General features: G+C 36.7%; 1 protein-coding gene across 1 annotated transcript in view; it reads left to right on the top strand.

Moving 5' to 3' along the window:
* Positions 1 to 20915, top strand: part of TRHDE (thyrotropin releasing hormone degrading enzyme) — a 427626-nt gene that overhangs the window by 84629 nt on the left and 322082 nt on the right. The window contains exon 3 of the mRNA XM_037846765.1: positions 17678 to 17804. Coding sequence (XP_037702693.1) covers positions 17678 to 17804 — 127 coding nt within the window. The remainder of the gene's footprint in view (positions 1 to 17677; positions 17805 to 20915) is intronic.

Raw genomic sequence — 20915 nt, 5'->3', positions numbered from 1 at the left:
TAGGTTGAACTTAAATGTTTGGAAATGGGTAGAGGTGACAGTGGCACATTGTGAGAATAACTAAGTACTGAATGGTGTGTGAATATGGCAGAAAGGGGAAGCTCAGAGTCACGTATGTCACCAGAAGGAAAGTTAGAGGTTAAAAGATGGGAATGTATAAAACAGTGAATCTTATGGTGGGCAGTGTCCATGATTAACTGTACAAATATTACAAATCTCTTTCATGAACTAGAACAAATATATGACACTATAACTAGAAGTTACTATTAAAGGGGCATATAGGGGAAAATACACCTTTTGCAAACTATATACTACAGTGAGTAGGAGTATAACATTCTTTCCTCAACAGTAACAAATGTACTATACCAATACTATGAGTCAATAATGGAGGGGAATGGTGGTTAGGGGTATGAAAGGGTTTAAGTTTCCCTTTTTTATCTTTATTTCTTTTCTGGAGTAGTGAAAATGTTCTAAAAATTGAAAAAAATTAATTGTGATGAATGCACAGCTGTATGATGGTACCATGGGCAACTGATTGTACACTTTGGATCTTTGGATAATTGTATAGTGTGTGAACAATCTCAATAAAAACACACACACATATACACACAGTCAATATTTCCTTTATCCTTTAGTATGACTTGTCTTAGTCCTAACCAGGTCTGCTTCATTCATATCTCTAGTTGAATTCTGAACTCTTTTTCACCTTTTTAAACAGGTGCTATATGGTATAATACTGACATTCAAAGCTGCCAAATTCTAGCTCTGAATCTCAGGTGTCACACAGATACTAGTAGTTCTAGGAACAGAGCAGGTTATATACAAAGAGATCAGCATGTCAGCATTTATAGATAACCATTACAACTCAGGAATTGATGTGACTGCTGTAAGAACTTACAATCTAGGAACCTTTATAATAAGCCTTCCCCTGATAACTTGTGCTCTAAGATTCAGTTGTCAGAGTTTGCACATTATAGTTAGTCCCATATTAGTGAGGCATTGTATAATGTTTGTCTTTTCAATTCTGGTGTATTTCACTCAAAATGTTGTCCTCGAGATCTATCCACTTAGTTTCATGCCTCACAACTTCATTCCTTCTTGTAGCCACTTGATATACTATTGTATGCATACACCACAGTTCACCATTCTGTTCGTCAGTTGATGTACCCTTAGGCCACCTCCATCCATTGAAAATTGTGAATACTGCCACCATAAACACCAGTGTGCAAATGTCCATTCATATCCCTGCTCTCAGTTCGTTCAAGTATATACCCAATAATGAGGTTGAAGGATCTTATGGCACCCACATACTTAGCTTCTTGTGGAACCACCACACTGCCTTCCACATGGGCTGTACCAGACTACTTCCCCAGCAACAGTGATTAGGTACCTTCCTCTACCCACATTTTCTCCAGAACTTGTATCCCTGTGTTTATTCTCTCCTGTCCATATCCTCCCAGAGTTCTGAACCAGTCAAGGTTATCTCCAAACTTTTTTGCTCAATATCTGAGAGAAGCTTTTGGCAGCTGTTTACATTGCCATATTGATGATGTCCTCTTGGTGCTTAATTTTTTAACCACTGAATTCCTCATAAGAAAAGCACTATTATCATCCCTACTTTATAGAAGAGGCAACTGAGTCACAGAGTGATTACTAATACAGTCATGACTACTTGGATGCTAAGTGGAAATTTGACTTCAGAACTTCTCATATGTATGTGGATTCTCAGTATCACTAGATATCAGAGAAGAGAAATGTATATTCAAATTATAAAAAATAATACCTTACAACAATAATATTTGTAAAATGTGGAAATCAGATGATATCAAGTACTGGTAAAGATGGAAAGATGAGGGGAGACCTTTTGCACTATTGCTGAGAATGTGAACTAGCATAGCCATTTTAGAGAGCAGTTTGTAGCTCTTAGGGAAATCAGGTATGCTAATCCTTAGGACCTGGTTGTTCCATTCTTGGGCATTTCCACAGAGAAACTCTTAAGTCAGTGCATGTGGTAATACGCACTCAGATGTTTATTGCTTCAATGTGGGGATGTGGGAAGTTGGAATCCCTCTCCTAGGAAATTGCAAAGCTTAGTATATGCTGCATATGGTTATGCTATGAAATGCTCAGAACTTACCTAGATTTCATATACAGAGACCTGGATATAGCTGAAAAATAGTTGAATGTAAAAAGTAAAAAAGAGAATGAGAGTATAACATGAAACTATTTATTAAAAAAATTAAAAATACCCACATAAAATAATATTGTTTGTTTTCCTGGATATTCTTACATGTAAAAACATGCATCGATATTGCTTGATGGGTATACAGTGTTTGTAAATTTTGGAAAATTTTAAATAAAATTAATAATAAACATGTATGGAGGGTGGATAGGAATACATACCAATAATGCATGCTGTGAACTGTAGGGGTTCATAATCTAGTAGAGAGATTGAGTAGAAAACGATTCATTATGTCATTTGTGGTAAGTAGTACAAAATAGGAATTTTCAGTGTAGAGTGAAACACAGAGGAGGAATGCCTGGGCATTCATTCTTTCATTCACTCATTTGGCCGGAATTGATTGAGTTCCGCTTTGTGCCAATTCTCCTAGGTGCAGGGGATACAATGGGAATTGAAACTCTTAGTCTGATATGAATCAAATAATCACTAAAAAAACTGGAAGGCATAAAATTGCAATTGATCAAACATTTCCCAATGAGAGTTTGGTCTCATCAGGAACCTTAAATATATTGAATCAGGAGTCAAAGATAACCACCACCCCACCACCACCCTGCCCCAAGCACCAGGCTCATACAGTTTTATAGGTATGCCTAACCAAATCTTTGGAAGCAGCTAAACACTTTAACCTTTATTAAACAAAAGAAGGAAAAAACAGGGAAAGCATTCCAACATGACTAAGTAGATTTATTCCTCCTTGTGAAAGCAAACATGGTTTAACATTAGAAAATTTATTACTATAATTCACTATCTTAATAGATCACAGGAAAAAAAGAAACATATCATCGGAACAGATGTGGGGGAAGCATTAAATAAATCCATCATTATTTGTGATACAATTTCTTGGCAAGCAATGAATAGAACTTCCTTACCTTGCAGAAGAGTTACAGTTGGTAGTGAAACCATAGAAGCAATTGAAACAATGTCAGAAATAACATAAGATGCCTTCTTTTACTGCTCCTGTTGGCATTGTCCTAGAATTCCTGGCTAAGACAAGCAAAACAACACAGAAAACTTATTAGAATTAATTCAGAAAGTTGGCTTGCTTCCAAGTCACTACAAAAATCCATAAGTGTCTACTATCAGTAATAATACATGAGAAATGCGATTTTTCAAATCCCATTCACAGTGACAACAAACTATTAGGTATCTTCAAGTAAATCTAATAGAAGATGTGCAAGGCCTATATGGAGGAAACTATAAAACTTAAAATTGGAGCAAAGACTGAGATAATGAAGAGAGATTCCATGGGCATGGATATTAAGATCCCGACGATGTCAACTTAGCATATAAATTCAATGCAATTCTGGAAAAATTCCTAACAGGATTTTGTGTGTAAGACTGGAAAATTCATACAGAATAATAAGGGGCTAAGAGTAGCTAAAGAAATCCTTAAAATGAATAAGGAGAGGGTACTGATTTTACTAGGCCTCACAATTTTAAGTGATTACAAAATGGGCTATTGGCATAGTAATAGACATACTGACCAATGAAAACAATAGATATCCACGCATATATGGGAACTTGGTATCTGAGAGAGTGGCATTATGAACTGATGGGAATGGTGAGACTATTTAATAAATGGTATTGAGCCTATTATCCATATTGAGGAAAATACAATGAAGTCTCTACACATCACTCATATGCATTTCAACTGGGTTAATGCCCTGAGTTTGAAAAGCAGAAGTTTAAAACCTTTAGAAGGAATAGAGGAAAAATGGCTTCTTTGGCCTTGAGGACAGTGAACTTTTTTTTTTTTTTAAGGAAAGCACAAATCCAAAAGGAATATTTTATGCTTGACTACATTCAAAGCAGAAAAATTCTATTTGATCAGGGTCATAATATACCCTGGAGAAGATTTTTGCAAATCACACGCTGACAAATGATTACTACCCAGAATATACAGAGAATGAGAGAATGGCTACAAATCACAAGAAAAGATAAACAATCCAAAGAAAGAATAGGCAAAGGAACAGGACAATTTGCAGAAGAGAGAGCAATAATAACCAATAAACGTATGAAACGATGCTAAACCTCACTATTATCAGGAGAATGCAAATTACAAATAACAAAACACCATTTCACTCTCATTTATTAAGAAAAATTTCAAAATACAAAATTTGCCAAAAATGTGGGGAACCAAGGATTGCCCTGTGTTGCTGTAGGGAGTGAAAATTGATACAACTCCTTTGAAGAGAAAATAAAATCAGGTGAAACTGAAGGGAAATATATAACATGAACTGGAAATACACTGCATAATTTAATGTGGAAGTCAGTACTTTAAGGCTGTGGTTAATTCTAGTATGGGAAGGAAGGGAATGGGATGGAGGGAGTGTGCTATCTGAAGGAAATTTATCATTGTTTATATACTTAAATATATGAAATATGGGAAAATATCAACATTTTTATCAACATTATTTAAATGTTAGAGGTATAGGGTAGTGTTATATTAGCATCTACTTTACTATGCTTGGAATATTTGTAGTTTCTTTAAAGAACAAAGATGCTGGAGGCCTGAAGCAATGAACTTTTTAGGGACATTGATAATACTTAGTTTCCTAGCTGCATGAAATATACAGTGGGTTGGATTAGCAACAAGAAATTATTGGCTCACAGTTATAGAGGCTAGAAGGCTTGCTTGCTCCTGGGGTCAGTATCTGCTGGTTAGCTGGCAACCTTTGGAGTTCCTTAATTTTTCTGTCACATGGCAATGCACATGGTGGCATCTTCTCCCAGAATAGATTCTGGGTTCCATTGACTTCCAGCTTCCGGCTGCTACCTGTGCTTCTATGTCCAATGTCTTTTGCTTCTAAGAGCTTTGGTCATACTGGATTAACCTCCACTTTCATTCTGTTTAGGCACACCTTAAGTAATAACTAATAACATCTTTGACAGTACTATTTACAAACGGATTCACACCCACAGAACCTAACAGGAGTTGGGATCTAAACTTGCCTTTTGTGGAGGACATGATTCAATCCCCAACACTATTCTTGGAATGCATTCCCCTTGAAATCTATGTCCATGTCCTCAATTATTCATACCCTCTATTATTTTATATTTTTACTCACAAATCACCTTCTCTGTGAGGCTTTCCCTGGCTTTCAACGTTTCTTAACCTCCTTCTCTGGTTTACATTTTTATGTTTAACACATTATCATTATATATATATAGTATTTATCTTGTCTTTCTTTCCAACTAGAATATAAGCTCTCTGTGGTAGGATTTCTGTCTGGTTCACTTCTGTATACTCAGTGCCTAGAAGAGGGCTTGGTGCAAATAGGCTCTCAGTAATGTTTGTTAAATGAATGAACAAATTCTGAAGTTCTAACCCTGGTGGCAGAAGTATGTCAGCACCATTAAAAGATACAGGAGAAATGAGCAGTGCAGGCTAGATGATGTGCTTCAACTGGACAATGTTGATTTGGAGGGCAAAACAGCACATGTGAAAGTAAAGTCAGCAAGCAGTTGGAAATCTGGGGATAAAAAAGGACAGATGGACTAAACTAAATTGAAATTGAATCCTGCTGAGCACTTAGCCCCTGTATTTACAAATAGATGTGCTTGGCTGTCAATCTTGCCGAAGAAATTTGACCGGGCATAAAATAGATAGCTTGATAGGGAAATTCTCTAAATTTATTCTATCTTGCTTTAAAAAAAGGTAACTGCGATTCAGTCTACTACAAAAGAGGTACTCTATCTCAGAGAGTGATTAAATGCTCCTGTTTTGTCTATGGGCTGTGACAGTTTTAAACAACTTTTACTGGTTTCCAAACATTGGATCTGACGCATCTGTTGTTTATTGTTTATTGTATAGGGGGAGAAAAAGATTAGTTCTTAGAGTTAAAATAATAACAGCCATGTTGAATGTATCTTCATTGAAGGCTCTGATGTTGAAAGAGATTTAAAGAATAAGGATACATGTTTTTCCCTATGTGTTAGGCTTCTGCTAAATATTTCTTTCAAGCCTTTCGGTTTGCTTGCTGTGGGGCTGAATGAACAAAAGGTTCTTTAGGTAATCCTGACCAGTGATTCTTCAACTTTAGTGTTACACATGATTCATCTGGTAAGTTTGTTAAAATGCAGATTTTAGGGCCCTACCTGAGAGAGATGATTTGGACTTTCTGGAGTGGGAAGGACCAAGAATCTGAATTTTAAACAACTACCCCAGGTGATTTGTAAAACAATCCCAGAGAATTATAAGACATCACTTGGGGAAACAATGCTGTGTAGATGATTTAACATATATCCAATCATTTCATTTTACTTTTTTGTGTACCAGTTATATGCAGTAATGCGAAGGGTGCTTGGTAATAATGACGCAACACCAGTGTGTCAAAATTCAGCCCTTTGAAAGCTGTGAAGAATTTTGTGTGTCAGATAGAGGCATACAACAAAACACAAAATGTGCTCCCATCTTCAAGAAACTGAAAATTTAATACAAAACAAATGATGTAATAACCGACAAGAAAAAAAGTTATAATGCATTAGTTTCTTCTTGTTGTTCTAATAAATTTCCACAAATTTAGTGGCTTAAAACAACACAAATTTATTCTCTTACAGTTTTAGACGTCAGAAATTCGAAATGAGTCTTACAGACCTAAAACCAAGATATTGATAGGGCAGGTCCCTTCTAGAGGCTCTAGGGGATAATTCCTTTCCTTGCTTTTTCCAGTTTCTGGAGCTGCATTATTGCATTCCTTGATTTTTGACGACTCCTCCCACTTTTGTGTCTTCAAGTCTCTCTCTGCTTCCTTTGTCACATTACCTTCTCCTCTTTTGTAGTCGAATGTCCCTCTGCTTCCCTTTTATAAAGATATGATTTACATTTAGATATGATTTACACAATCCCTGAGTAATATGGGATTAGCGCCACCTCTCAAGATCCTTTATTTAAGCCCACCTGCAAAGTCTCTTTTGCCATGTAAAGTAACATTTGCAGATTCCAGGGGTTAAGACATGGTCATCTTTCGGGTACGTCATTCAGCCTACCATATATATATTGGAAAAACAGAATCACAGTGGTGTGAATATGACAAAGCCCTGCCCTTTCCTTAAAGTATCTATAAGTAGCTTAAATTTGTGAGCCCCACAGTGAATTGGTAAATACTGTGCTTAGCAAATAAATGTGAAGTAATTTACAAGAAGAGACTGTACAGGTTGCCACAGTGCTAATTTCCTTGCCTGGAGTGAAATGCAGTTGGAAGACGTAATCAATCTATTATAACAGCATTTTAGTACTAGAGTGGACAAGGACCGTCAAAGTTTATTGCCATTTTTATAGGAGTTAGCAACATGTTGTCAGTCCCTATTGAGTGCAAGTCACTATGTTAGACATGGTGAGGAGTGAAAAAGGAAATTGAAAAGATAGGCCCTTGCTTAAAGAATTTAAAATCCCATAGAGAGAGGAAGCAAACATACTTTAAATATAAAAGCTTAAGAACCTACAAAATAAAGTCCACTGGGTCCAAAAGTAACCCCATAGTGAATAGCAAGCCTGTCTCAGAATTCTTGGCAAATGTTTTTCTCATGTATCTTTTGTTTGTAAATATGTTATACTCCACAATAAAAAAATTCTATGAAGTTGAAAAAACACAAGCAGAGCAGTCTGTGAAAGCAAATTTATCAATGACAGTACTCTGAATTCTCCTTATAATAGTGTTCGATATGGAGTGGAATTTAGTATAAGGAGTGTCTAGACCTCATTTAAGGTATTTAAAGTATTGTTCTCAAAATATTTATCAGTTGGGTCTGTGGCATGGATTCTGAGAAGCTCTGATAATTATTTCTGCTATATGTTTTTATCAGAATGACAGCTTTTGTGGTAGATGCAGTTTTGACACCACCCAGGTGCCTCAGTTTTTGGTACAGAGATTTTACCCCCCATCCATGCCCAATTCTAAATTCTCCTCCTTCTCAGGATGTCCTTTGACCACAGTGATGGAGAGTGCCTATTACCGGCTGTTCTCTCTCTGAGTTACCAAATTTTTCACTTGTAATATTATGCTTTTTTATTCACTGGCCTCCCTGTCTCGATACATTTTAAATTCTGTTGCCTAAATAATCTTCATTTGTTGTTTCTGATGACATTACCCTGCTTCAGACTGTGAAGTGTCTCTCAATTTCTCAAAGCAGTGTATGTGTATCCAGGCACCTCACTTATAAGTTTTCCCAAGTTACTGTCCGCTTGACTGATATTACCTTCTCCGGCCAGGCCAGCTCCTTGCCCAACTGCTTCCAGCTTCCTCTTTATGTTTATTGCCTCTGGCATCTGGGCATTGGTTCCCTGTTTCTGTCAAACTTTTGTGTGTACTTATTTCTCTTTTTCTTAGTAAAAAAATATTGTTATCTTCTGAATTTTGAATAAGACTAATATACCTGGGCTTTTTAGTTTCTTATTTACAACATTCGTTTTTCTTATATCCATATATTTGTCATCTACTTAGTACCAAAAGCACCTGCTCCTTTCTCCTTGCTTCATTGTTTTACTGATTTGTATGAAGAACCCCCAAATCAAATTATATTCATGTAGGTGAATTAATTCAGATTTATTGGCTATTGAGGAAACGGGCTGATTTATAGTTAGGTAAAAGAAAAAGTAAGCTTACTAATGTTATTATAGTGATATTTTAAAGGTGCAAAACAATTACTATGTCTTCTAAAGTTCCTGATGTACTCTTAAGCCTACAGTTTTCTTGCGAATAGCTCTGGCAAGCCAGAAGTACCAAAGTACCAAACTGCAAAAGTCAAATCAGAGAAAATGTTATTCAATTCTTTATTTAACACGTATACTACTGTTGTAAATGTTCTTTTACTTTGCAGTATGTTGTAACTACACACTGTTTCACATAATTATTTAGCAGCTACCACAATTCATTTTTAACCCAACAAATAATTAAAATAGTCTAGTAGAAAGGCATTAGATAGATTTAGTTTCACTGTCCTTTAAAGTGGCTCAATGACAATGAAATAACTTTCTCTTCAAATTCCTCAGCTACAAAATCAGAATTTACTGCCTAACTCCATACCTATTCCATAATAATAATAAGAAAATCTGTGAACTATTTTAAATTAATAGTTTTAAATTAATAGAAGAAAGGCTCCCAATTTTTTAATGAAAGCTTTTATAATTTTCCGACAACTGCATGTGTTTGCTTATAGTTTTTGTATTATATTATGTATTTCTTTCTTTTGAAATATTTATTTTAATACAGAGAAACAAAGAGCATTTATATATAAGTATAGGATAATTATTTGCTTCTCCTTAGTTCACTGGCATTCTGTTCCTGTTCAGCTGAATCATCCTTCCATGGAGAGGACTTCTTTGAAGAGCCAGTGGAAATGAGGTCCACTCTGTTCTTCCCAATTCAATCATCCTTCTTGTTGTATCTCCCCACTAGACTGCAAGCTCCTTGAAACACATTTCTCTTTTGCTTACCTTTGGACATAGCACATAAACAGTGTCCTGACCATTAATAGAGACTCATTCAATATTAATTGAATAAATAAATAAGTATCCCATTGATGAAATCCTTAAAGAGTCTCTGATGTTCTTATTCTAAGTTGCACAGTATCAGAGACAAAATCAGTTTGAATCTGCCTGGAGTTCTCTTTCATTATGACTCTGTTCCAAAGATTATTCTCTCCTAATAATGGCAAATATCTGGCACCATTGCCACCTCTCCTACCCTTAAGTGCACAGCCAGCATTTTACAAATCACAACGTTCTCTCCTGCCAAGCACAGATGAGGTCTCAGGATTCTTTTCAATATGTCCTCTAGGTAGCTACTCTCAGTCTTTGGTGCAGTAGAAATTTAATTACATCTTTGATTTCATGGAAAGTGAGATGACTTTAAAGGGATCAAATGATGCCTGTTGTTAGCATTTTTTCCCCTTTCAAGGATTAAAAAACTTAAATCCAATAGAGAGATGAAACAAACACACACTTTAAATATGGAGAGTTCATGAGAATACAAAGTAAAGTACAGTGGGTCCAACAGAGACTTCCTTAGGATTGCCTGTTTGGGGTGTGTAAGTGATCTGAATAATCAGAAACATGTAGTGCCTGTACCTTAGCTTGTCCCTATGATGTGTTACCACAGAGATGGTGCCATAAGTATACTTTCCCAAAACCAGCCTCTTCCATTGCACGTTGGTGATTACAGTTACTTCTCTCTAATTAGGATCAACTTTATAGGCAGTTCAGGGAAAGGAAGAGGAAGATTCAAGAAAAAAGGTTGAAGAAAATGTAGTTGGTTGGTATTTTCAAGGGAAGTGCAAAATGTAAAGGTGCAAAACTGTGTGAAGTAAGAAAACACATTTTCATTATTTTCTTCTCAAAATAAGTGGGTACTATAGGATAAGAACTTAGGCAAATTAGTATGATATACCACTCTCCCTGGCATAATAAAATGATAGACTATTAGTCCTGGAAGGAACTTTGAGCTGAGACCTAGAGAAGTTAACTTAGTCTCCCAAGTTGACACAAATAGTGAGAGAGCTAAGTCTCAAATCCCTGTGTGCCGGTTACTAGAGTTATGTGCTTTCCACTGGGCTGAATGGGTAGTTTGGTTCATATTGGGAAAAGCTATGTGGAGGGTCAGATGAAGCTTGGTAGAATGAAAGTAAGTAATTTATATTTTCAGAGCTGGAATGTTATCATGGAATGTCAGAAAATGCAAATAAGCAGGTGTAATAAAATTATATTTTATTGCTTTTTGAATGATAACTATATTTATGAAGATTTAGTTTCTATATTATGATTAAGTAGAACCTAGTTACTCTAAAAGAAGAAAACAACTGTGATTTTTTGATAAATATGAGATGAATTATTGTATAGGAAACTCTTGATTTACCACAAGGGAATTCCCTAGTGTGTGAAATATTTTGAACTTTTCTCCCTATCCTTCAATTGAGTCTCACTTATTCTAACAGGGCACTGGAGTGGGACAGATAAGGTGAATGATTGTTCCTAAGTGAGAGTGGGACTATGATTGGCTTTACTTGATAACTAAAGGACCTCTTCAAAAGTGTGTTGGGATGAATTGAACAAGTCCATCCTTTTCTCTACAACACTGCTTCCTTCTCTCTAGTTCAAACCACCATCATTTTCCACCTGGATTTCTGCAATAGTTTAATTCGTTTCCTTTCATTAATTCCTATTCCCTCTTAATCCATCATCTGCCCTGTAGCCAATGCAATCTGCTAAAACTTAATTCTGATCGTGTTATTCTGTGGTTTAAAATCTTTAAATGACTTGCCTGTGAATTAAATTCGTATTTTGTATTTTGAGTTACAGACCCTTTTGTAGTATGGTTTGTGGTTTATCCTTACTTCTCCAGTCTTGCCTCTTTACTTTTCCAATCTGTCTCTCCACCTGCAGTCTTATAAAGTAGCCCCCTATAGTTAGTTCACTTGATATAGGTCACTGATGTGATCTTTCTGAAAAGCAAAACTAATTTCTATCACTTTTTGGCTTAATATCCTCCAAAGAATTACCACCACTTATATAATAAAGCTCCCAGTTTTACCATTATCACTTCTTATTGGGGCAGCTCTCTTGCCTTAGCATGTATTGTTACTTTATCTGGGTTATCCTCCACTTGATAGCTTATTACATTCATCTAAGTCTTTTCCTTCAAGATTCTCCCCTGAAAATCCCAAGTCTTATAAAACTACCACAAATATATAATCATTTAGGGCCCTGAACATACCTGTGCAATTCATTCATTCATTCTTTCCTTCAGTTATTCATCACAGGTTTATTGACTGCCTATTATGTACCAGGCACTGGAAAGACAAATTGAACAAAATCTTTTAACCTACCAAAATGGAAGTTTAACATAGTTCTATCTAATGGATAAAAATCTCTGCCCTTATGGGACTTACATTCTTGGAGGAAGGCAGCCAAGAAACAAAATGAAATAAGTAAAATATATGTTTTGTTAGGTGGTGCTCCAACGCAGTTCAGCCCCAAGACCAAAAAAGGCACCAGGCAAAAAGTTACCCATGAGTTTTAAATAGGGAATTGCATACAGGAGGGATTTTTCCCAATGGCCATTTGGGAAATGGAAGTCAATGATCTGCACAAACAAGAGGAAGTGCTTCATATGGTTCGGCAGGGCCCCATGAGATTTGGTTACAAAGAAGCCTCAGCTGAGTCTCCTGAAAGTTGATTACCAACAGCTATTAGGCTCAATGACCTTCATTGTCTGTGCTCTGGTCACACCTTGGGCTGCTGCAGCCTTTTCCCTAAGGAAGGGGGTTTTCTGACCCCAGGGCTGCCACAAATGGTTATGAATATTCTGGGGATAAATAAAGCAAGGAGTAGATATATAGAAGGTCCTGGGTTCCTGGGAGATAGTCTCTAAGAAGGCTTCTCAGAGAAGGAGATATTAGAAAAGTGTCTAAAGGAGATGAGGTAATGAGACATGGAGATATATAGGGAAAGATCTTGATGGGGAATCTCTAGCATATTTGGAGAGTAGAAAGAAAGCTATTGTGTGAATGGAATGTGGTTAGTGTGCAACAGAGTTGTAGGAAATGAGGCCAGAAAGATAAGGGTGACTAGGTTTGTATAGGGACTTGGAGACCCTTGTTAAAACTTGGGCTTTTCTTGAATGAGATGGGAAGCCACTGGAAGAGGAAGAGCAGAGGCGTGAAATGGTGTGATGTTCATTTAGGACCATTTTGGTTGCTGTATAGAGAACAGACTGAAGGGATCAAGGTAAGCATCAGTAGGAATTCAGAGCAATCACCCAGGGGAACAATGGAGGGGCTTTGACAAGTTGGGTAGTGGTGGGGTTGGGACAAGTAGTTGGATACTGTATATATTTTTAAGGTAGCACCAATAGGATTTGCTGAGCAAGTGAATAGGTAGAGTGAGAAAGAGAGAGGAAACAAGGATGATGCTAAGGTTTCAGGTCTGGGAAGCTGGACAGAAGAGTGGAAATGCTATGAATTGAGATGGGAAGGACTACAGGAGGAACAGGAGTGTGTGTGTGTGTGTGGGGGGGTGTTTGTGAGTGTGAGATCAGGAGTTTTGTTTTAGACTTGTTAAGTTTGAGAGGCCTATTAGATATCCAAGTGGCAATGTCAAGTGGGCAATTGGATTTATGAGGCTGGAATTTGGGGGGAGATCTTTAGCATGTCAATGATAATTTAAACCATGAAACCATATGTAATCACCAAAGGACTGAGTATAGTAAGAGAAGTGAAGAGGTCTGTGGATTGAAGCCTGGAACATTCCAACATTGAGAACTGAGAGGCATGAGGAGTGATCAATGAGACAGAAGGAAAAGTGATATAGAAGCCAGGTGAAGAAAGTATTTCAAGGAGGGCTGTGATCAACTGAGCCAAATGTTGCTGATAGATCAAGCAAATTGAGGACTGAGATGTGCAAGTGAATTTGTCATTGTGAGGTTATTAGTGACCTTGATCAGAGCCATTTAGGTAGAGTAGGGGGTTGAAAGCCTGGTTGCAGTATGCTTAAGAGAGACTAGAAATACGGGGTATAAATAGGCAAACACCCTATTTACAGCTATTGTCTAGGCTGTAAGTGTCCCCTTTCACTCTCAAAGTGTTCTGGTTTGGATGTTAAATTATATGTTCATCCTAGCTATATAGAAAACTCTTTCAAGGAGCATTGCTATAAAGGGGAGCAGAAAAATGATGCAATACCTGGAGGAACTGGGGTCAAGAAAGATCTTTTATTTAACGCTGAAGCCGATACAGAGTAAGTTTTTGCTGGTGAGAACTATCCAGGATGGAAGCATGAACTGGTGATGCAGGAGAGAAAGGGGAGAATTTCAGGGGTGATGCCTTTGGATAGGCAAGAGGGGGTATAATTTGAAATGTTTGGCCTTGGTTAGAAGCTCAGTCCTATTGTAATAGGAGGGAAGGTGTAGCACACTGTAATATTTCTCACCTTGTATTTTTATTGTTGATCTGTTTGTCTTTCCAAATATTGTGAACCTCTTAAGGGCAGTAGGTATAAATATCTTGTTCATTTTGTGGTAGGAATTTTTGTTGTTCTTTAATCTATCTCTATTCCCTAGTAAAATACCTGGCACGCAGCAGGCATGCAATAACTGTTTGCATGAACAAATGAAGACACTTTGCTAAGCATTTGTATGTTTTATCTTCTCATTCAAATGGGATCATTTCCATCAATTCTTGACAACCAAATTGATTTAATTGTTTTTCCATTGTCTGGTCCTGTAGATAGTTTGAATGACTTGGTGGAGCTGATTGATAGGAATGGCTGTGTTTCTACCAATATATATATATATATATATATAATGCTTCCTAGAAGTAAAATCAGTGACTCTTGCTCCACCATTTGATAGTGGTCTAGTGGTCTTGACTGTGATTTTGATATGAATTTACTAGTTACTTCACCTTAATCTTATGAAAGCTCTTCATTCTTCCTCAGGATCTATTTGCATTTATATTTTATATTCATATGGCTCATGTTACTGTGCCAGTTTGAATTTGTTATGTCCCCCCCAAATGCCATTATCTTTGATGTAATCTTGTGCAGGCAGATGTATCAGTTTTGATTAGATTGTGATTCTTTGAGTGTTTCCATGGAGATGCGACCCACCCAACTGTGGGTGATGACTCTGATTAGATAATTCCATGGAGGCATGGCCCCACCCTTTCAGGGTGGGCCTTGATCAGTGGAGCCATATAATTGGGCTGACAAGCAGAAGGAACTCAGTGCAGCTGAGAGTGACATTCTGAAGAGGAGCTACAGCCAAGAGGGACACTTTGAAGAAAGCACAGGAGCTGCAGATGAGAGACAGTTTGAAAATGGGTGTTGAAAGCAGACTCTTGCTCCAGAGAAGCTTTGAGAGGACAAATATCCCAAGTGCAACTAAGAGTGACATTTTTGAGGAACTGCAGCCTAGAGAGGAACGTCCTAGGAGAAAGCCATTTTGACACCAGAACCTTGGAGCAGACACCAGCCACGTGCCTTCCCAGCTAACAGAGGTTTTCTGGGCACCATTGGCCACCCTCCAGTGAAGGTGCTCGTTTGCTGATATGTTACCTTGGACACTTTATGGCCTTAAGACTGTAACTGTGTAACCAAATAAACCCCCTTTTATAAAAGCCAATCCATTTTTGGTGTTTTGCATTCTGGCAGCATTAGCAAACTAGAACAGTTACAATTACAAATGCTAACTTACCCAATAAATGGTAAACTCTTTGATCATGGTGACTACATCTTCATTTTTTTCTTGATAAGGCTTTGTACCTCCTTTGAATAGAGAATGCATATTCTTCATTGCTAAATTTAAAATACTTAGCCCTGGTTCGGGAGCCAAATAAATATTTATTGAATGAATGAATGCACAAATGAATGAATTACTGCTGTTGTATATGTTGTTGGTGAATAGTTTAGATCACCTTTATTATTTGATGTACCCATACCCCGCTGCTCTGCTCCTAACAGCTCACACCTGAACCTTCTCCAAGGACCTAACCCTTGGGCCACTGGAAGTACATCATTTAGATTCTCCAAGAACTGGAAGTGCCTAGAATTTTATGTCCTCCTCTTGGCAACCAGTAGCCAATGACTGACTGGTGCAGTCAGTGGTGTGGCAGCTGAGCTCTCTTGCCTCTAGGCAGGGCAAACTCTCCAGTGTAGTTTACACTCTAGAGCTGTTTGTGGGATCAGGCTGAAGCCAATACTTAACATGAAATTGCACCCTTGCTTTGCTTCTTACTCTTCCTTATGCAGCTTCTACCACTGTCTTGTAGGTTTCACTTGGGAACATTTCCTTATTTATCACTTGCATTCTCATCCTTGTCTTGGGGTCAGCTTCTTGGGAACTCTACTTAAGGCAGTGAATGTTTAGACAGCAGTTGTTGGGAGAGGGAACCATAATCACTATTTCTCAAAGGGTATCAGATTATGCCTGAGCTCTGGACAGTTTTAGTTTTATAGGTGTCAACCCAAACTGTAGGTGACAGTGAACAAAATTTGATATTTGGTTTTAGTTGTTGGTTGGTGATAGCTTCACAATTTTACTAAATAACTGTTTTCTAATTCAACACATAGAGCTTGACTGACTAGTATTGAGTGAGAGGAAAGGCTTTGTTTCTACCAGTGATTTTTATTGTAAATATGTTATTCAGTAAGTATGTTGAATTACAGTTCTTTCTAACCTAAAGTCAGAATGTGTTTTCTTGACTTTCTACTCTTCTTTGATTATGTACATCTCTTTCTCTCCTTTAGCAGGGATAATAGAGTTAATTATATAACCAAATGTTATGATTAAATACAACTTTCTTTTGTCTTCCTGTTGAATATTAATATCCATTTCCATATACTGAGTAAAGCATTTATTTTTCTAGTGATTTAAAACAAACAAAAAGCTCCCTAATCTATAAAATGGAATTGGAAGTAATGTGTTTAAGAACTGAAAAGCACTTTAGAAACCATTTGGTGGCTAGCTCTTTCATTTTATAAATGAGAAAATTTGAGACCCAAAGAGACTAAGTAATTGGTTCAATATCACCCAGCTTGGTTAGTGGCAGAGTAGGACTAAAACCCAACTCCCAGGCCACAGTGCTCTCTACTACTCCAGAAAATACATATTTCTTATTCACACAATTGATATGAGGATTAGGGACCACTTCTGTGAAAAATAGATTTAGCCTTTGGAAAGAAAGATGCTGGATAGCTTTATGAAAGCTTCATGAAAACTAATCTCATTTTAACCTTTTCTGTACAATTGTTAGTTTTGTTCAGTTTTATGTTACTTGCCTTAGGCTTTTGTTGGGCCAAGAACTAGATAATATACAACGTTTGATTTAAAGTCAATATTAAGTATCTGGATTGTGTTGAAACATGAATTACTTCAGCTGGTTTGAAGCCGGGAGCAGTTGCAGACAGGCTTCTAGTGTGGTGATCATTTATGCACATGAAAGAGTTTTCTATCCCTAGTTTGCATATTGGGAATAAGGACAGTTTGCTCCAAAGAAAAGAAGGAAGCATAAATTATATTTTGCTTAGCCTGGTAATACTTCTAAAGTTTAATACAACTTGTCCTTAACAAACCATGAATTTTCTTTCCTGCCGAGCCACCACATCCTCCCTACTTTTAGCATAGTCAGGGACCCATTATACTAATCCATTGTACCTTCATATCTCTAGCGAGCACATGTAAGTGATAACTTTGAATATTTATTTTGATGCAAGCTGTGTAAATCTTCTCTATGTAGTCTTGTAAAGCAAGGGAATTGTAACTTGCTCAACTAGGTTACTTTAATTGTTTAAGTGTGGTTCTTTCAGCCACAGTGTGCTTTGCTAATATGAACAAGAATAATTTTTGTAGTATTCAAAGTGATTTGTGTAGATTCATATTTTCAGGAGAGATAAAACTCGAGTACCAAAAGGCTAAAGTAACTTTTATATGTATTTTTAATTAGGTACGATTATATGCAAGACCTGATGCCATCAGAAGAGGATCTGGGGACTATGCTCTCCATATAACAAAGAGATTAATAGAATTTTATGAAGACTACTTTAAAGTGCCCTATTCCTTGCCAAAACTAGGTAAGAATTTTCTTGCTTATTTTATCAGAAAGGCTCCTTAAAGGTCGGATTTCTTCGTATGTTTACTTGAGATATTCTGGAAGCATGAAAATTCCAAAGGTTACATTTTTAGAGAAGATGAGCAAGAAAAATAGTTTCTTCTGCAGAAGCAAAATACAATTTAGCATTTCTGGAGTCTGGCCATAAAGTGCTCATAGGAATTAAGAAAGACCTTATGCAAGTTTAGGATTTTAAAAGATAACCAAAATAGCTATAATTTGTTGGAAATGTGCTATGGATGCGGTGCTTGCCAGCATCTCCTTTAATCCTCATGACTACCGCATGGGTTAGGTACTGTCTCACTGTTTTCCACACAACGGAATTGAGGAATTGAGACTCAGGGTGTTTTCCATTCATCTAGACAGCCAGTGAGTGTAGAGGCTAGGATTTCAACTCAGATTTGGATGACTTTCCAGACTATTTAACGTTTTGCACTACGAAGGCATTCATTTATTAGTTTCTCTTACCTAATTCTCTGATATTTTACCTCAGTATATTAGTTATCTTTTAGATTATTTTTATTCAATCATATTTTAATCTATAGTTATAGTAAATAGAATAAAAAAAGAGAGACGGGAAACTTTGTAATATTTATAAAGATTGTGTTCATGATCAATACTCTTATTTTCCACCTTTTAGAAAGAGGTTATGCTCATTAATTGTAGAATGAATAAATTAATTATTTTTGTTATCCTAATTTGAATGAGGCTGCTTTTGCCAGAGAGTAAACAGTGACTTTCTAGAAAGTTGGGAAAGATATACCCATTAGAAATGCTGAAGTTATTTTTCCTTCTCAGAAAACCTGTTTTGAAATATTTCATCATCATTCTTTTGTTCTCTCATCTTGACTCCCCATTCTTTTTCCTTCCCAAGAATATTTTTGATAAGGATCCACATAAAAGGTAATGCTCATTGGCAAGAATAAAATGCTTACTTGATTAAAAGTGCTAGTGTTTGAACCACAGGTTCTCCTCCCTGGAGAACTGGGCCTATTTCATTAAAGTACTTGCCTGCTGTGTCACTTTATTGGTCTTACAATGAGTTGTTCAGAAATAGATATAATAGTTGATATTATTATCAATGGGTGAGGCATACAATTTTAATAAGTGATATTACAAAATTCTGAAATCTATTTGAAGCATATGCTGTTAGAATCGATAGGTAAAATTTATTTCAAATAGGGACTATGTTTTGTTTTGCTTTGTTTTATTGTTTTTTTTTCTTTCCCTCTTTTATCAACTTCCCTAGTAGAGTTCATTACACTGAAATCTCCCTGGGTAGGCACCTGGGGCAGAAAGGAACCCCTGACCTAATTTGCATGGGAGGTGACACTGTTCTCTACTCCAGGTGAAACTGGCTGGGAACTTCCCAGCTTGATCCTAATGTAAAATTCACCAGTGCTTATGTTACAAGTTTAGCAAGAGAAATAAAATATGAATCTTTCTTTGTACACTTCAGACCAGTAATTAGCAGAGGAACTCAATTTACAACTTCAGGGGGTTCCATGTAACTGTCAGCTTACAGCAGGAAGCATTTCGGTTCCACTATTTCACTCGCAATTGAACCACACAGGCTTTCATCTGTCGGAAAGAGCTTTGTTTGCTGTTACTATTACTTGTAAAGCTGCCTTATGGTGTATATAATTGAATAATTTGACTTACCCCAGCACACTCCTTTTTATGTGTCTAGGGGAGTTACCACAGCCCATGGTGCTTTGTAAAATTTCTCTTAAAGCCCCACTTATTTTATGTCTCTATAGATATTTAGATCTTTATATTAATGGATTTATATGTATGCTTTCTAAATACCCTTTACATAAAAATCCTTAACAGCAGAAGCATTTTTTTTTTCATTTTTATTGAGATTGTTCAGATACCATACAATTATCCAAAGATCCAAAGCGTACAATCACTTGCCCCTGGGTACCCTCATACAGCTGTGCATACATCACACTTAATTTTTGTTCAATTTTTAGAAACTTTTCATTACTCCAGACAAGAAATAAAGTGAAAGATGAAAACAGAAAAAAAAGAAAAGGAAACTCTAATCCTCCCCTATCCCTAAACAACCCCCCTCAATTGTTGACTCGTAGTATTGATATAGTATATTTGTTACTGTTTATGAAAAAACATTGAAATACTACTAACTGTAGTATATAGTTTGTAAAAGGTATATAGTTCTTCCCTATATGCCCCTCTATTATTGACTTCTAATTGTATTGTCATACATTTGTTCTGGTTCATGGAAGCGATTTCTTGTATTTGTACAGTTAATCATGGACATTGCCCACCATAGGATTCAGTTTTATACATTCCCATCTTTTGACCTCCAACTTTCCTTCTGGTGACATATATGACTCTGAGCTTCCCCTTTCCACATCATTCACGCACCATTCGGCGCTGTTAGTTATTCTCACATCTTGCTACCAACACCCCTGTTCATTTCCAAACATTTAAGTTCATCCTAATTGAACATTCTGCCCATACTAAGCAACCACTCCCCATTCTTAAGCCTCGTCCTATATCTTGGTACCTTATATTTCATGTCTATGAGTTTACATATTATAATTAGTTCCTATCAGTGAGACCCTGCGATAATTGTCCTTATGTGTCTGGCTTATTTCACTCAGTATATTGCCCTTGAGGTTTTGTCATCAACCCTTTTTTTTTTTTAATATGGTTTTGTTCACTCACCATACATTCCATCCCAAGTAAATGATTGATGGTTCTCTGCATGGTCATACATTTATGTGTTCACCACCTTCACCACTAGCTATATAAGGGCATCTACATTTCTTCCACAAGGCCGGAGGGAGAGTCAAAGAAGGTACAGAGGTAAAAGAAAGAGGAAAAAAAAAGTGACAGCTAGGAAGCAGCAAAAGGAAAAATAACCTTAAATCAAAGTAGAATAAAGAATCAGACAATCCCACCAATGTCAAGTGTCTAACATGCCTCCCCATCCCCCCCTCTTATCTGCATTTACCTTGGTATATCACCTTTGTTACATTAAAGGAAGCATAATACAATGATTCTATTAGTTACAGTCTCTAGTTTATGCTGATTGCATCCCTCC

Source organism: Choloepus didactylus, chromosome 8, assembly GCF_015220235.1.
Source record: "Choloepus didactylus isolate mChoDid1 chromosome 8, mChoDid1.pri, whole genome shotgun sequence".
In the NCBI taxonomy this organism is placed as follows: Eukaryota; Metazoa; Chordata; class Mammalia; order Pilosa; family Megalonychidae; genus Choloepus; species Choloepus didactylus.
Note: the sequence above shows the minus strand (reverse complement) of the source record. Positions and strands in the feature narration are given on the sequence as shown.